This window comes from Rhodnius prolixus, unplaced genomic scaffold (genome assembly GCF_049639745.1).
Source record: "Rhodnius prolixus isolate KJV_2025 unplaced genomic scaffold, Rpr scaffold_2, whole genome shotgun sequence".
Classification (NCBI taxonomy): domain Eukaryota; kingdom Metazoa; phylum Arthropoda; class Insecta; order Hemiptera; family Reduviidae; genus Rhodnius; species Rhodnius prolixus.
The window spans coordinates 40,766,981-40,781,202 of record NW_027411592.1 but is presented as its reverse complement, the minus strand read 5'-3'; the positions used below and the strand labels follow the sequence as shown (position 1 = coordinate 40,781,202).

The following is a 14,222-nucleotide window of genomic DNA, read 5'->3' as shown; positions in this document are numbered from 1 at the left end:
ATATTAAATTTTCAGTTATAATACATTCCTGTTTTTAAAACGGAGAGTTCATGATTAAAATTATTACTGACAGTGTGAAAAAATATTTTCTATAACAGAAGAGGATAACTTGCATTCTTCGCAGATGATTATTATTAAATTAAATGTTTCCATTCATTAATATTTATATGTATGTAGTGGTTACAATAAGTGATTATAGCTATGCCTTTAATGGTGATGATTATTCTGAGGTGCCAATATTTGAAGAGAATACCTTGAAATTTTTTATTTAATTTAGGATCTGTTCAGTACAGGTTTTCTATAAGGTATAGAATGTCAATTGATTCCTAAAATTCAATTATGCTGTACCTTTTTAATCAAACTCATTTTTTAGTTAGTAACTAAATGTAGTCTTCACTAAGGTTTATGCCAATTGCAACTAAAATTTGCTGAAAATTAATGCATCATAAAAAGTTTGAAATTATTTTTACTAGGTCTAGAAATGGTTTTAGAGAATAATGACGATTATACGACGGAAGAAATTACGAAGATGAAAAGAAAGTTAAAGGACATCTCAAAAACTTTAGATTCTCAAGGACAGCTTCTGAAGTTGATAGTGCAGGTAGTGTTTTCTCCATTCTAATAAAATATTTCTTGTGTAATGAGAAAATCTTATTGAAATAGTTTTTATTCTTCCACTTCTATGATCAAATTTCACTATAATTATGTTGAAACAGATTACATTAAGTAAAAAAAAAAAAAACCTCAGAGACTTAGCATCTGTCTTACGATCAATACTCTAAGGTAATACTCTAATAATGACCATCGTCATTTGGTGTAGTGTTTTGAACTTGCAAACTAACAAGCAGAAGTGTTTTAGTCCCTCGGATATCTCTTAAGTTTTAATTTCCTACATAAATGTTAATAGTGATTTATGTACTTCGGTCCCCTTTTGGGCACCTAATTTGGTACTTAAGCCTGCCTGAAAAAATAGATATTTCAATCCTGTTTTTAGTACAAAGAGCAATTCTTATTTTAGAAAAGTAAAAGAGCTATTCGGCAACGGGTAGTTTAATGTGCAAAGTCCTTCATTTGGTTTCAGACTTATTTCCAATAAAATCTCTTCGAGTTCTTGTGAACGTTGAGCGTCATCCTAAACAATCAGGCTCCATTGATTCATAGAGTACATTATTCCAGTCGAATAAGACAGGTGTACACATAAATATTGTAATTAAAAAATTGAATTTTTGCACTTTGTTGTGCTCATTCAGAATTCTGCAGGTTCTTTTTTGCCTCAACTCTTGGAATGAATCATGTATTGATATTAAACAACTGAAAGTATTACGATTGTTTTGTTAGTTATTAACTTGAGCCTCTTCATTGTTTCACATTGTCGACAAGGTTTCTAGAATTGTAATGAGATAGGTGGAAAAGCATTCATTTTATCTTGGAGTCATTGTTGAATCCCATACTTCTTAAGTTTAAAGTAAGCAATGAGTGATGGTACAGAAGAAGAAAATGAGAAAATACTTGGAATTAGCACGTTTTTACTGACTGAAAAAAGTGTTTGGGTAGATAACTAGCAGAGAATAAACATTTGAATTGTCAATCCATTGGGATTTGTATAGTCATGTTGAAACTGAGTCCACGTTATTTATTTGTGGAATTTATCTCTTTACTGCTGCAAATCTTCAGAATTTCGCCTGAATGCTCGTATTAAATGATTTTTAATAGTGCTAAAATAATATTCCCTATTTTTTCGGTGTATATTCCATAAAATAAAATAAAACTCTGGTGATAAAATAATCTTCCTCTATTAAATATTTTGCTATAAAATATTATCCTTATTTCTTCTTTCGACGAGCCTATAAGTTCAATTTTTTAAAAAATCCTCTTTAAAATTAAATTGAATTATCAATAATCTTAAATTATTAATTAATTGATTAATAAATTACTTATTAAATTATTAATTTTAACATTATTATTTGAAGAATTAATGCTGACTAAAGGCTAATGTTCAATTTTGCTTTGCAAAATCAATTTGTACACATTTCATCAAAAATATTCTTTAATTTGAATTTTCAGATTCTAGTTAGCAGAAATGTCAAATATATTCAAAATTGGTCTTAATTTCTTATCCTTTGCGACGGAATTCCTGGATACTCGTAAAAATCAAATATTAGTGATAAAATTTTCTAGATTAGAAGCACATTTAAAGATAAATATTTTAATATAAATTTATTTTTAATTAAGAAAATGGAAATTAAAACGGAAGCTGATGAAGTAGACGAAGGGGTATCACCAAAAGAACTGCAAAGTGTACCTGGCGCTGGATGCAAATGGACTTCACCTAGAGTGAGAAATAAGTTGAGGTCAGCGCTAATTTTATCAAAAACCCAGTCGCTAAAGTAAGGACAAATCTCTTTATTATGTGGTAGTTTTTCATTCAAAGGTTTGTTACATTTGAAATATTATATAAACAATACCTTATTATTAACTAAATCAAACTCTACTGTTTGTTATATGTATTGAAGTAATACAAAACATAAATTGTATGTATTTTTGTGATATGTAGTGAAAATAGATTAAAGTAAAACATTTAAACATAGAACAGATATATTATAAGCCTGTAATCTATAACAGAATTTTTGTAAGAGTTTTTTTAAGTGTATTTAATGTAAATAATATTGGATGGTTTACATGCTTATTTTTTTGTATATAAGTAAATAAATTTGTTGTTTAAAGAAAAATATTTATAACTATAACAATTACATTAGTATAGTGTATTAAATTAAACTTTTTTTTTCTTTGACCTTTTTGAAATCAATCTGTCAGGTTACTGAACAGAAAGTAAGAATTTAGTTTGTACATCCATAAACGTATCTAGATCTAATGTATAGTGTTTAACTAAACGAATCCACATTTCAAATGTGAACCCAAGTGGACCTTTCACGTATGAAGTTTATGAATGTTTGAAATCCTTTTGTAGGAAATTGTTTTAAACATTTTACTCGCGAGTAAAGACAACTTATGCACTTTACGCAGCTTGTTCAGCATGTACTGTGCCTCCTCTGGCTCGCAAGCCAGATTAGCCAAAAGGTTATCAACTGCTCTCTGGAGGCACCTTTGGAGGCCCAGTGCATGCTGAACAGTTGCGTAAAGTGCATTATGTATTTGAAACTGAGAAGATGACGTACGTTAAAAATACGGGTTATTTAAAAACGGGATTGTAAGGAGAAAGGTCAGGATTTACGGAGGTCATTATTACAGAAATTGTAGGTTGAAGACCCACTACTTGTTATAAATTAAAGCAATAAAGTCAGTTGGTATTAATAATTTGATTTAATAATTGAAAATGATCCACATTTAACTATAGAACATTTTCCACTCATTTAAACATTCAATTATTTATTTTCAGGAGATACATAAGTGTTTCCAGCCAACACTTGTAAACAAAAAAAAAAATAGAATTCTATATCTCTACACATTACAAAAATCATCAAAAACAAAGCATACCCCTTAAGGATCTAGTGATTAAATTGGTACCATTACAAAGCTCCTACCTTTGAAACCTCATAGAGCTCTGGATCTGAATCCCACTGAAATTATTGGATTAAAAGAACTTAAATTTAGGAAACGGCGCGAAAAGTACGAAACAAAAGTTGCATTAATCGACGACGGAATAAATTTCGAGTTTTCGACGAAATTTGTGAGAAACAAGAACTCCCAGTTGTATGTTAAAAGATACAAAGGCAAGCCAAAAAGTCACTGCAATTCAAAAATTTGATACATTAAATAATATATTAATGTATTTAAATCAAACAGAAATGTACAGCGACCTTATTGTGTTACACATTTTATCATTTACATTTCTTTTATTTTTTCGGTATTTTTTATTCTTACATTTTTTTAATTTTTTATTATTTTTAACTTATTCATTTCAAACGGATATTTGTGTATAACTATTAAAAATACAAGTTTATGCCTTTCTTTTCCTTTTCCTTTTTTTTAAACTGGCCTCCTTTATTAAAAAAATTAATCACAAAAATTATGAAGTTTAGGGGGACACTTTTGGATGTGTACAAAAAATAGATTTTAAAAATTGTACAACAATAAAATGTAACACTTATCAACTATTGGGAGAATGATGTTCAAAGGTTACTTCGTTTGAATGATTAAGCAATTGCACTCATTGAATGATAAAGCAATTGACAGGCAGGTGTGAAATTGCAAAAAAATTTTAGTTAAGCTTGGTATTAATTAGTACTTACTAATACTAACTCTAACGTCAGGTTCAGTTAACATAGAAGAACCTCTACTCACTCATAACCTTTAGTAGAATTTTGACAGATGAAGAGCTGCGCCTGCGTCTTACGGTGTTTTACAGTAATGACCCATTTGAAATGGGAGTAATTTTGTCTGTACTAATTGTGTATGTAGTGTCAAGCTACAGTTGGCTCATGTCGTGTTGGTCCTGGCAGAAGTACGGGAATTATTTCACATTCCAGCTTATCCTTGATCATTTTATTCGAGCTTTTTAATTGCCTAAAAATTTGGTTACAGCAATTTAAAGAAGCCACTACAACATAATTGTGACATTTTATAAATTCAATTAATTTCTGAGCAAAATGATTAATACTGGGTAAGTGTTATTTGAATAATTATACCTTTTTCCATTGTGTACTCTGTGTATACGAACGTATTTAGATTATTTTGATTGAAGTACTTAGAGTTTACCGGCTATAATTTTAACTTAGGTACTCTGTATTTTATGCCATCAAAATTTGTGTGTGTTTAAGGAAATTAGCCGGGAGAACTATTTTTATTACGGGAGCTAGCAGAGGTATTGGTAAAGCAATTGCTTTGAAAGCTGCTCGTGATGGTGCTAACATTATTATAGCAGCAAAGACGGCAGAACCTCATCCAAAACTTCCTGGAACCATATATACAGCAGCAAAAGAAGGTGTGCACATTTATTATTTTTACAAGATTAGTAAATATTTTCAAAACTTAGTTCAGGATTACAAATTTCATTTCTGTGAGATTCGGAGTGATTTCAAAAGTAAAATATTAAATATAAAAATTTGTACCTCAACTGAATATGAATGTATTTTTAGTTGAAGATGCAGGTGGAAAGGCATTGCCGTGTATTGTTGACGTTAGGGATGAAAAACAAGTTCAAGGAGCTGTAGAAAATGCTGTAAAAACGTTTGGTGGAATAGATGTTTTAATCAACAATGCTAGTGCAATTTCTCTGACAGGTACCTTAGAGACTGAAATGAAAAGATACGATCTAATGCATAATATCAACACCCGAGGCACTTTTCTGGTGTGAGTTAGAATTTGTATTATTTTTTAACAAATTTGCAATTTCACTTTGGACTTGTCAAGTGAAGATAACAAAATTAATTCTTGATAACATTATTTCTATCAACATCTTATCTATTCTTCAAACAAAGTATCGTTTATTGGCTTTTTAACTCATTTTAGTGAGTTTTTTTTTCATATATGATGACAAATTACGATATTAGTTGGCATTAGAGTTTAGATTAGGGTTTACGCTCCTCCATAAAGAGTATTTGCTCGACCATATGAATCAATACTTGCATTCGTTATGACAAATTGATCAATAGGTTTTTTTAAGCTTTAAACTAGTGTAAAAAATTCGACTGCACCAGTCTTTACATGGAATTTTCCTGTTAGATTTGTTAAAGATTAAGTTTGCTTCACGTCACAAAGTATCTTGCACCCCTAGAGACATCCGCTTTTCTGCAAAGGAAGCAAATTCTAACTTTCTTTAAAGACCATTCATATTTCCGTAATACTTTATCTTGATTTAGAAACATTTTAAATAGTAGTTTTTTTTTGCTCAGTTTTTAGTTCTCACTCTGGGTCTCAAATCTTGCTAGTTTACTGAAAGTAGTGGAAGTTGTGAAATTTTTCGATGTGTCCATTGTATTGGGGACGGAACAACTTTTAAATCTTTCTGATCCGTGTTTGAGCTAGAGAATTTTTTCTTGAGCTGAAATCAAAAATCCACTGATCCATTTTTTTAATATTAAAGCAAGTACTTTTGCAGTATTGCTTATTCGCCACGGAAAATTATTAATTTGCGTCTTTAGTTAATTATAATTATGGATAGGACCTTGGTGTACTTTGAAAAACTGATCTTAAATTATCTTTTTTAGATTATGAAAAGTTCAAAGTTGGTTAAGATTAAAATGTGCTTCTATTTTAGATCAAAAATCTGTATCCCTTATCTAAAGAAAGCCAAAAATCCTCATATAGTAAATATTAGTCCTCCATTGAATATGGCTCCTCATTGGTTTAAGAACCATGTGGCTTATACTATGGCGAAGTATGGAATGTCTATGTGTGTTCTTGGGATGGCAGAAGAATTTAAAGAAGATGGAATAGCTGTAAATTCTCTTTGGCCTTTAACAGGTATAACAAACTTCCTTTCAGTTATTGTATTATTTTACTACATACCGGTACGAGGCTAAATAAGCAACCCAGAAATTAATGAGATAATTAAACAAAAATATAACTAATAACATAAAATAAATAAGTATTTGATTCCCCAATTATTACCTACATAGTGTCTTGTTCCAAAAATTTCGGAATTTTTCTGGTAATCATTATGCTGATTTTTGCTGTTTTAGCTATTCATACTGCAGCTATAGAAATGCTGGGTGGGAAAGAGTCTGGATCATATTCTAGGAAACCAGAAATTATGGCAGATGCTACTTACGCTCTCATCTGTAAAGATTCTCGATCTGTTACGGGAAAATTTTTAATAGATGAAGATTTGCTCAAAGAAGAAGGATTAACTCAGGAGCAAATTGATCAATATGCAGTAAATCCAAGTTAGTATTCTAATGATGGTCCATGATTTCTGAGAGCGGATTATATGTTAGTACTTGTTAACTAGATGAATGCTAATTCACATCTATTAAAATTGAATGTATTCAATAGTAAATTTATATCACTTTTTGCTAAGGTATTAATGAGTTTAAGTACTGTATTTAGAAAAATTACATCTCGCTCATTATTTAGTTTCATAATTCGAATTAAGTTGACAAAAGTTTTCTGATAATGTATTCTTTATGATAATGTTACCCACATTCTTTATTTGCCAATAAACAAAAAAATAATCCAATCTCAAGTAATATATGTTCTAATAATGATTTTAATAATGCGAAGAAGCAAAAAGTTTTATAATTCCTTTAAGGAAGTAACCGAGGTTACAGACCAAGAGGCTGCGACAGTCGCAATAGATTTCATGGCCAGTTTAAGAGTATCTTTGGCCATTGTAAGCCATTCTAAGATCTGTTCTACTGTAGAAAACAGTTAATGCATTTCGATCACGATTTGAAAAGTCAAATTATGGTCTGTTATGTTTAACATTAAAGACAAAGGCCCAAATAACATAAGTGGCTAACTTTTGAGCTGTTACGTTGAGAGATACATTTATGTGACCCTCACATCAAGAAGTTGAAGATTTTTGCCTACAACATCAACAACAAAATGAGAAACATGCGATCATCACGGCACTTGTTGAAGTTGGCAAATTGACACTGTAGAATTGCTTATCCCTTGCTTTATTAATAGCGTAGAAATTGACAGACTCAACTTGTTAGAAGAATTCCAAATTTAAGGCTTCTATTAATCCATACAATTTTAGTGTGCACGTGATGAAACAAGATGCTTTTGACAACTTCAAAAATAACTTAGTGGCATTCTTATTATACAAAAATCTTGACTTGTAATTCGTCTTTTGGCATCAATAGCCGGCAAGGGAAATAAGACAATTTTTCTAAATTTCTACAACACCTGAATAATAAGGAAAGTGGGGTCATTGAATGCTGCCATTTCATTGGTCCGTTGATTTCTAAGAAGTTTAAGCTTCGAAAAGTAACTAGGATGGTTTGCCTTCAACACCGGCTTACTCTGAAAAATTCAGCAAAAGTTGAAGGTGCTAAGATAAAGATGTTTTCTGGCAAATAATGGTTATATTATTGTTACACTCCAGAATATTCCTCATGAATTTCATCAACTGCAAAAGGAGAGCTTCTACGCATAATTGAAAGTTGATTATCATGAAGTTGCGATTGAACTTATTAATTCTTGTTTTCCAGTATTTTGTATAAATAAAGTTGTATTGCACATGTATTCCGAATTTCGCGTGGTAAGTGATTTGGATGGATATTTATTAAATTATTTTACATTTACTCCTGTAAAATTAACTTTCATGCAGACATCTCTTTCTTGTTGTTAACAGTTTAAACACCAAAAACCATTAATGCGTTTTATGATTCAGGCAAAGGAGTTCCTTAAAATAGGTTTTTTAAGTAGCGTAAGTGATATATGATTAAAATTATTATTCTTGCAGGTAATAAAGATGGTTTAATGCCTGACTTTTTTCTTGATGTTGATCCTGAAAAAATTTTGCTCAAAAAAGCTAAAACTGAACCATCTGGAGGAGGCAAAGATGTTGAAGAAATATTTATTGCAATTACCAAAAGGTTGAATCCAGAACTTGTTAGATCTATTCAAGCTGTTTATCAATTTAATCTGACAGGTATGTCTTCATGTAATAATAATAGTGTGATGTTGCTGTTAAAAAGCAGCGCTAGTTAGATTTTTTAAATTTCATAAAAGTTTCAGTGGGTAGAAGTATTGTACTTATTGAGTTCATTTTAATTTGTTGATTGCATAATAATCTTATAAGATTGTGTTCTTAGGTATTATGTAACTGGTCAGAAATAAAGACTGTGTTTCTAATGTAGGTGCTCAAGAAAGTGTTTGGTTCATTGACCTTAAAAATGGATCCGGAAGTGCTGGAAAAGGAAAACCTTCAGATACACCTGATTCTGTGTTAACTATGGACTCCAAAAATTTTTTTGAAATGTTCAGTGGTAAGAATAAATTTATTAGTATTTATTCAAAATTATTAAAATCCAGTTGAAAAATTGACGAGAGGTCTTCTGATGGAGTGTTGTCACTGGATCTGGCGAAAGCGCACTCCGTACAACCCTTATCACTAAAAAATAAATTTGCATAAGCTCTGGTCAACTTAGCCAGACTATTTTACAGAATTCTTTATTGAAATATTTCGGTAATTGTACTTAAGAATTAATAAGTAATGGATTGGAAGATTAAGACAAATTTAAATAGCGTAAATTAACGGTGATCGTCTTTAATTGTTGCCGTTAACGTTTCAACATAACAGATGCTGCTGGAAACTACTTGTGAAACTACCCCTTTACAATTGTGATAAACAAGGCAACATAATCTACTTATCACCTCTTATCTTCTCTACCTTTCTGAAACTATATCTTACTCCGAACTAGTTACCCCTTTCCTGCTCCTTCATATACGTTAGAAATGGTTTAGTTCATAATTATTAATCACAGTTCTTTGATTTCAATGATTGCTGGAGTTACATCTTTTTCGGTTTTATTAAATTCTGTCATTAAGTCTTGATTTTTTAACATTCTGTTCTTCTTCCAAGTGTTATGTTGTTTTGTTATGTTAACTAGACTAGATATTTTTCCAGTAACTTGTTAAACTTTTATCTGCTTGGGTCACCCCTGACCAATCATAGAAAGAAGAGTACTCGTATATGTTATTAAATATAATAAAAAAATTATCTTATTTTTTATTTTAATATTTTTGCATTTTTGTATTAATTGTGTTTATTTTTTTATTATGTTTTACTAAAGCAATCAGCCAATATTTGTTCTTAACAAAATTTTAGCGAACTAAACAAAAAAAAAAAACTTATGATAATGATGTTGACAATAAAAATATACTTGCTCTAAAGATAAGGTTCTATGTTTTTATAAAGAAACAATCTCTAACTATTTATAAAATTACATTACAAAATAATTTCTTTTAGTCTTCACAATAATTATTGACAAATTGGAAAAAGCTGCAAACTCAGTGTTAGCGCAAGCCTGAGGTTTCAAGTTCGAATCTTTTCCTAGAAAGTTTTCTTTTTATAGAAGCGACTATAGCTCAACTCCTGGTGTCTGAGAATTGAACGATAGAAAAGTGTCCGCTGGAAGTAGTTTAATTAAAAAATGGTTCCATTCTCAGGGGTTCATGCCTATTAAATAAAAAAAAGTACTGGCTTTTTGTAGATATATTGAAGGTCCTAATTTTTTTTTTTAATTGAATAACATCTAAGGTTATTAGCGCCCGGAGCTTTTTTCAGTGCACTGCCTGCCTCCGGACAGGGTTCTCTCGTTACAGACAACACTGTCCATCACCGGACAGTGAGCTGTAAGAATCTCCTAGGAAGAGAAAATCTAAGGGTCAGCAGATGGATTCGAACTCTGGTCCTCCGCGTGGAAGTCCAGTACGCTAACCGCATAGCTAATCCCTTCCCTCTTGAAGGTCCTAATAATAATAATAAATTATAAGACCTAGTTTCAGATATAAGACAGGCTGGAAGAATTCACAAGGAGAGTGTAGCAAGCAAATTTAGGATTGCAGACATCTCAATCTAAGAATAGGCTTTAAAAAAAATTCCTTCTTGCTTTCGTAAGTCTTTGGATAGAATGGAGAATTAATTTTACGGTAACATCCCAGCGAAATAATTTGCATTATTCGAGTGCAATCTATTTATTACTTAAAACACTTCAATGACTTAGCTAGCGAAAACCTGAAATGGATTGTTCATATTGCTGACTCTCATAATTCTGTAAGATCTGTCAAGGACTCTGTACATCTACTATAAAACCTTTTAGAAACTTCTGAGCTTTTAAAGTCAAACCCAATTCACCTCATAATTTTAAACACATTTGATATTTTGTTGTAGAATATTAACGTTCAATTTCGGGTTGAATTACACATAGCTGTGTTTTGTTAAGTTCCAATTCTAATATTTAGTAGAATTACATTTATTTGTTTCATCTCAAATTATATGTAAAGTAAATCTGTTTTCAGGAAAGTTAAAAGCAACAGCAGCTTTTATGTCTGGTAAATTAAAGATTTCCGGTAATCTTCAAAAAGCAATGAAGTTAGAGAAGCTCATGACTACATTAAAATCCAAACTTTGATTGTTATCTATTTCATTTGTATCATGTTTTAAAGCGTATGATTTTCAGGACCTGTGATTGAAATATTAAAGAAATGTATATTTACTATATTTTTATATATCTTGTCTTTGTTATAAATCAGTTTTATTTATTTTAATAGTGAATTTTTTAAATATATGAATTTTATTAATAGCTGAGATAAATTTTTTGTATAAAATTACTATCAAACCGCTCTTCCAAGGTGCTCCTGTTAAATGTCCCTTTGATTTCTTCAATTCCTTTCATTTTTCACTCACTAATTCTTAGTTTCTCTGCAATAATTAAACTATAATATACACTGAAGCCTTCATTAACTAACTTTTTCATTCTTATAATTTGGTGAAACTAAAACTCTTTACGTTGATGTAGTCGCTAAGTGAATACAAGTTTAATAAAATGTCCTTGGTTATACATCAATGATAAACTGGGGAATAAATACTAACTCTGTTTTTCCCCTTATTTTCGAAGAATATAAGTATTCTCAAGCATTTTTATCAAGAATACTATGTGTTTGCAGTTAAAATGTTACAAGAGGTTTGAGAAGTGCCTTGACGAGAAGTAAGGTTCAAGGATGTATGAGTCGAGTGTTTCTGTTAATTTGTGGGTTATCAGCTTCAGTCTACCATATAATTTTTGTAGTTTTGTGACCATGTGCAGTCTTCAATTGAATTCTTCGCCAGGCACTACTGCTAATGTAGTCTACATGTAGGTAGCGCACTTCTTAAGTCCTTTGCTTCCAGAATATTTCCTGGTTGCTTCATTCTGGGAACCTATGAACGGGAAAAATTGTGGCCTCATTTTAGAGAAATTCAGTTGCAGCTTCCACCTTTGGAACCAGTTTGTAATGGTGTCTAGTGATGTTTGTAGGTCAGTAATACATCTATCCATTTTTTTGTTAAATAAAGCTATCATTGAATCATCTGCATTAAAAATATGTGTCTAAAGTCGTTAACGTAGATTCAGGTATGATCAGGAATTATTCTGCAATTTAAAATTTTTAGGTGAAAAGATGAACAAGTGTAACGTATATACACACATATTCCAACATTTAGTTATGACACCTCGAACATTAATAAGCCTTGTCATAAGTCTGCCGGTTGCGGGTGTAAGCCTCTACATACATAGCTCCAATCCTGAGCCCTGAAGAAAGATTGTACTGAGACCTAAGAAAAGTTTTTTTTGTCACAAATAAATGGTATGATTACTTAAAACTGAGCCATTGGAACATTGTAAATGTATATGCCAAAAAATAATTTCTTCACTCATATTTCACAATATTTTCATTATGATTTATGCTATCCGCTAAATAAAGAATGCGCCTTAGGGGAATGATTTCGGCCATTTGGAGAGTACAAGACGTTGGAGGTAATGCAGTACTCTGACAGGGTCTTAATCTGATTTATTAAAGAGGCCCCTCTGCTGGGTGAAAAATTAGTTATGAAAACAGTCTGTTTTTTATCACAAGTTTCATGTTCTTCTTTCAGAATTGTATTTTAGTTTAATACTATAATAAAGGTAAATGTAATTTCAATGATGTTAATTTTATTTATAACGCATTGTCTGCTTTATTACTTATTTTGTGTGGTTTTCTAATTGAATCATTCAAGTTACATTTACATACACTTCTTTTACTATTCGATTTAAGTTTTTGATTGTAACAATTTTTTAAGATATCCGAAGCTCAGTTATTGCTTAAATCGGATTCTCTTAAAATAATGTTTTTATTTCAACGTCCATTTAAGAATGAATTTCGTACTTCTGTGCTAAAATCATAATCACTCCTAGTACTAATGGATACAATTCAGGATTTTTGTATTTTGTGAGTTAGTTTGTCTATTTTACACTTAAATTTATATATATATTTATTACATAAACTGCCGAGGCCTAATTCAAATAAAGATGTAAATTAAACAATAAGTTACAAAAGTATATTTTTAAATCTTTTACATCAATATTAATACTTGATTTGCCACCCGTTGCTATTATAAAGGCTTCCGTGCGCTTTGGAATACCTTGTACCAGTCTGCAACAAATCTCCGGCGTTATTTTATCTCATTCCTAATTAATCATTTTTTCTTATTCTTGATTTCTTGAGCACTTATGTCTAGGCGATCTCTTCTTCAGAATATCCACGAATGCTTAATTAGATTTAGTTTGGAGACTGTGCAGGCCATTGCAATTATTTTATTCCTCAACCTTCAATCCGGCGGCGGTAATTTGCAGCTGTACGGCACGGAGCATTATCTAGTTGGAATCTTGGCATTTTGTGGAGGAAGTTAAAAATTTTGTCTACTGATGGCTGTAGTACCTGTTCCTAAATGGAGGGATACTTCTCACTGTTCATCCTTCCTACCATCACTAGTAAACATTTGTTCAGTTCCTGTCGCGCCTTTACAACCCCCATTCCATTATATTTACTACTCCCTACAAATTTAACAGCAAGAACCACGCATTCAGTTCTCTTACTCTGTGCCTTACGTATGTAGTTCACGGAAATGGAAAAACCAGATAAAAAAAAAAAGAAAAAGAAAAATCAATATTGGCCTCTGTATTGGTATAATCAGAACAAACAATTTTGGCAACATCATCAAAAATCCAGTCCTTTATACTTTTTGCCCAGAAAAGACGTTTTGATTTAGTTTTGGCAGACAGCAATGTCCTTTTTCATTGCCTTACCATTTTAATCCTGCAGCTACTAGCCTTCGTCCAACTGTTACGAAGCCGAAACAATTACTCACTCAATAATAGAGCTAGGTAACTCATGTTTTTGTTTTGTCTGTATGGGCTTCTCTTACCACATTCTGTCTTCTCTAAAGCCAGATTTTCTTGGACGGCCTAACCTTTGCAAACTTTTAAGGAAGCCAGAATTTCGTTACCTTTTAATAATCGTTAGCAATCTAATGGGATATTTTCAATTTTGTTTCTAAATTTCAAGTTATGAAAGTCCCTCTGCCAATAATCCAATTATTTGTCCCCTTTTAACTTTATTTATTTCTCTTGTCTTACCCATATCTTCTCATTAACATGTTAAATACCAAAATTAAAATTTAAATAACTTTCAAGCCCGGTATCTTTATGTAACTACATTCATAAACAATTAAAAATCGTACAGTAAGTGGAATTTGACCTGTTTACAATAATTAAGGGTGTTATAAACAT

The 14,222-nt window shown here is 31.1% G+C and overlaps 2 protein-coding genes across 15 annotated transcripts in view; both read left to right on the top strand.

The window, feature by feature from the left end:
• TrpA1 (Transient receptor potential cation channel A1) overlaps positions 1–3,612 on the top strand; it is a 57,596-nt gene extending 53,984 nt beyond the window's left edge. For 13 of the 14 annotated variants that reach the window (XM_074119297.1, XM_074119296.1, XM_074119305.1 and 10 more), the window contains 2 exons: positions 474–601; positions 2,233–3,612. In XM_074119297.1, coding sequence (XP_073975398.1) covers positions 474–601; positions 2,233–2,391 — 287 coding nt within the window. In that variant the 3' untranslated portion in view covers positions 2,392–3,612. The other variant, XM_074119301.1, reaches the window with a different exon arrangement.
• A 695-nt stretch (positions 3,613–4,307) lies between these two features.
• On the top strand, positions 4,308–11,216 carry Hsdl2 (Hydroxysteroid dehydrogenase like 2). Its single transcript, XM_074119309.1, has 9 exons — positions 4,308–4,462; positions 4,543–4,621; positions 4,779–4,942; positions 5,097–5,310; positions 6,218–6,423; positions 6,642–6,845; positions 8,372–8,560; positions 8,769–8,897; positions 10,933–11,216. Exons 2-9 carry the CDS (start codon positions 4,608–4,610, stop codon positions 11,043–11,045), a joined length of 1,233 nt encoding a protein of 410 aa, XP_073975410.1. The 5' UTR covers positions 4,308–4,462; positions 4,543–4,607; the 3' UTR covers positions 11,046–11,216.
• Positions 11,217–14,222: the final 3,006 nt, after the last annotated feature.

Excerpts from the sequence above, each read along its gene's own strand:
- Hsdl2 (XM_074119309.1), top strand. Across the intron at positions 6,424-6,641 it reads TTCTCTTTGGCCTTTAACAG|CTATTCATACTGCAGCTATA; the intron begins GTATAACAAACT and ends TTGCTGTTTTAG. Across the intron at positions 8,898-10,932 it reads TTTTTTTGAAATGTTCAGTG|GAAAGTTAAAAGCAACAGCA; the intron begins GTAAGAATAAAT and ends ATCTGTTTTCAG.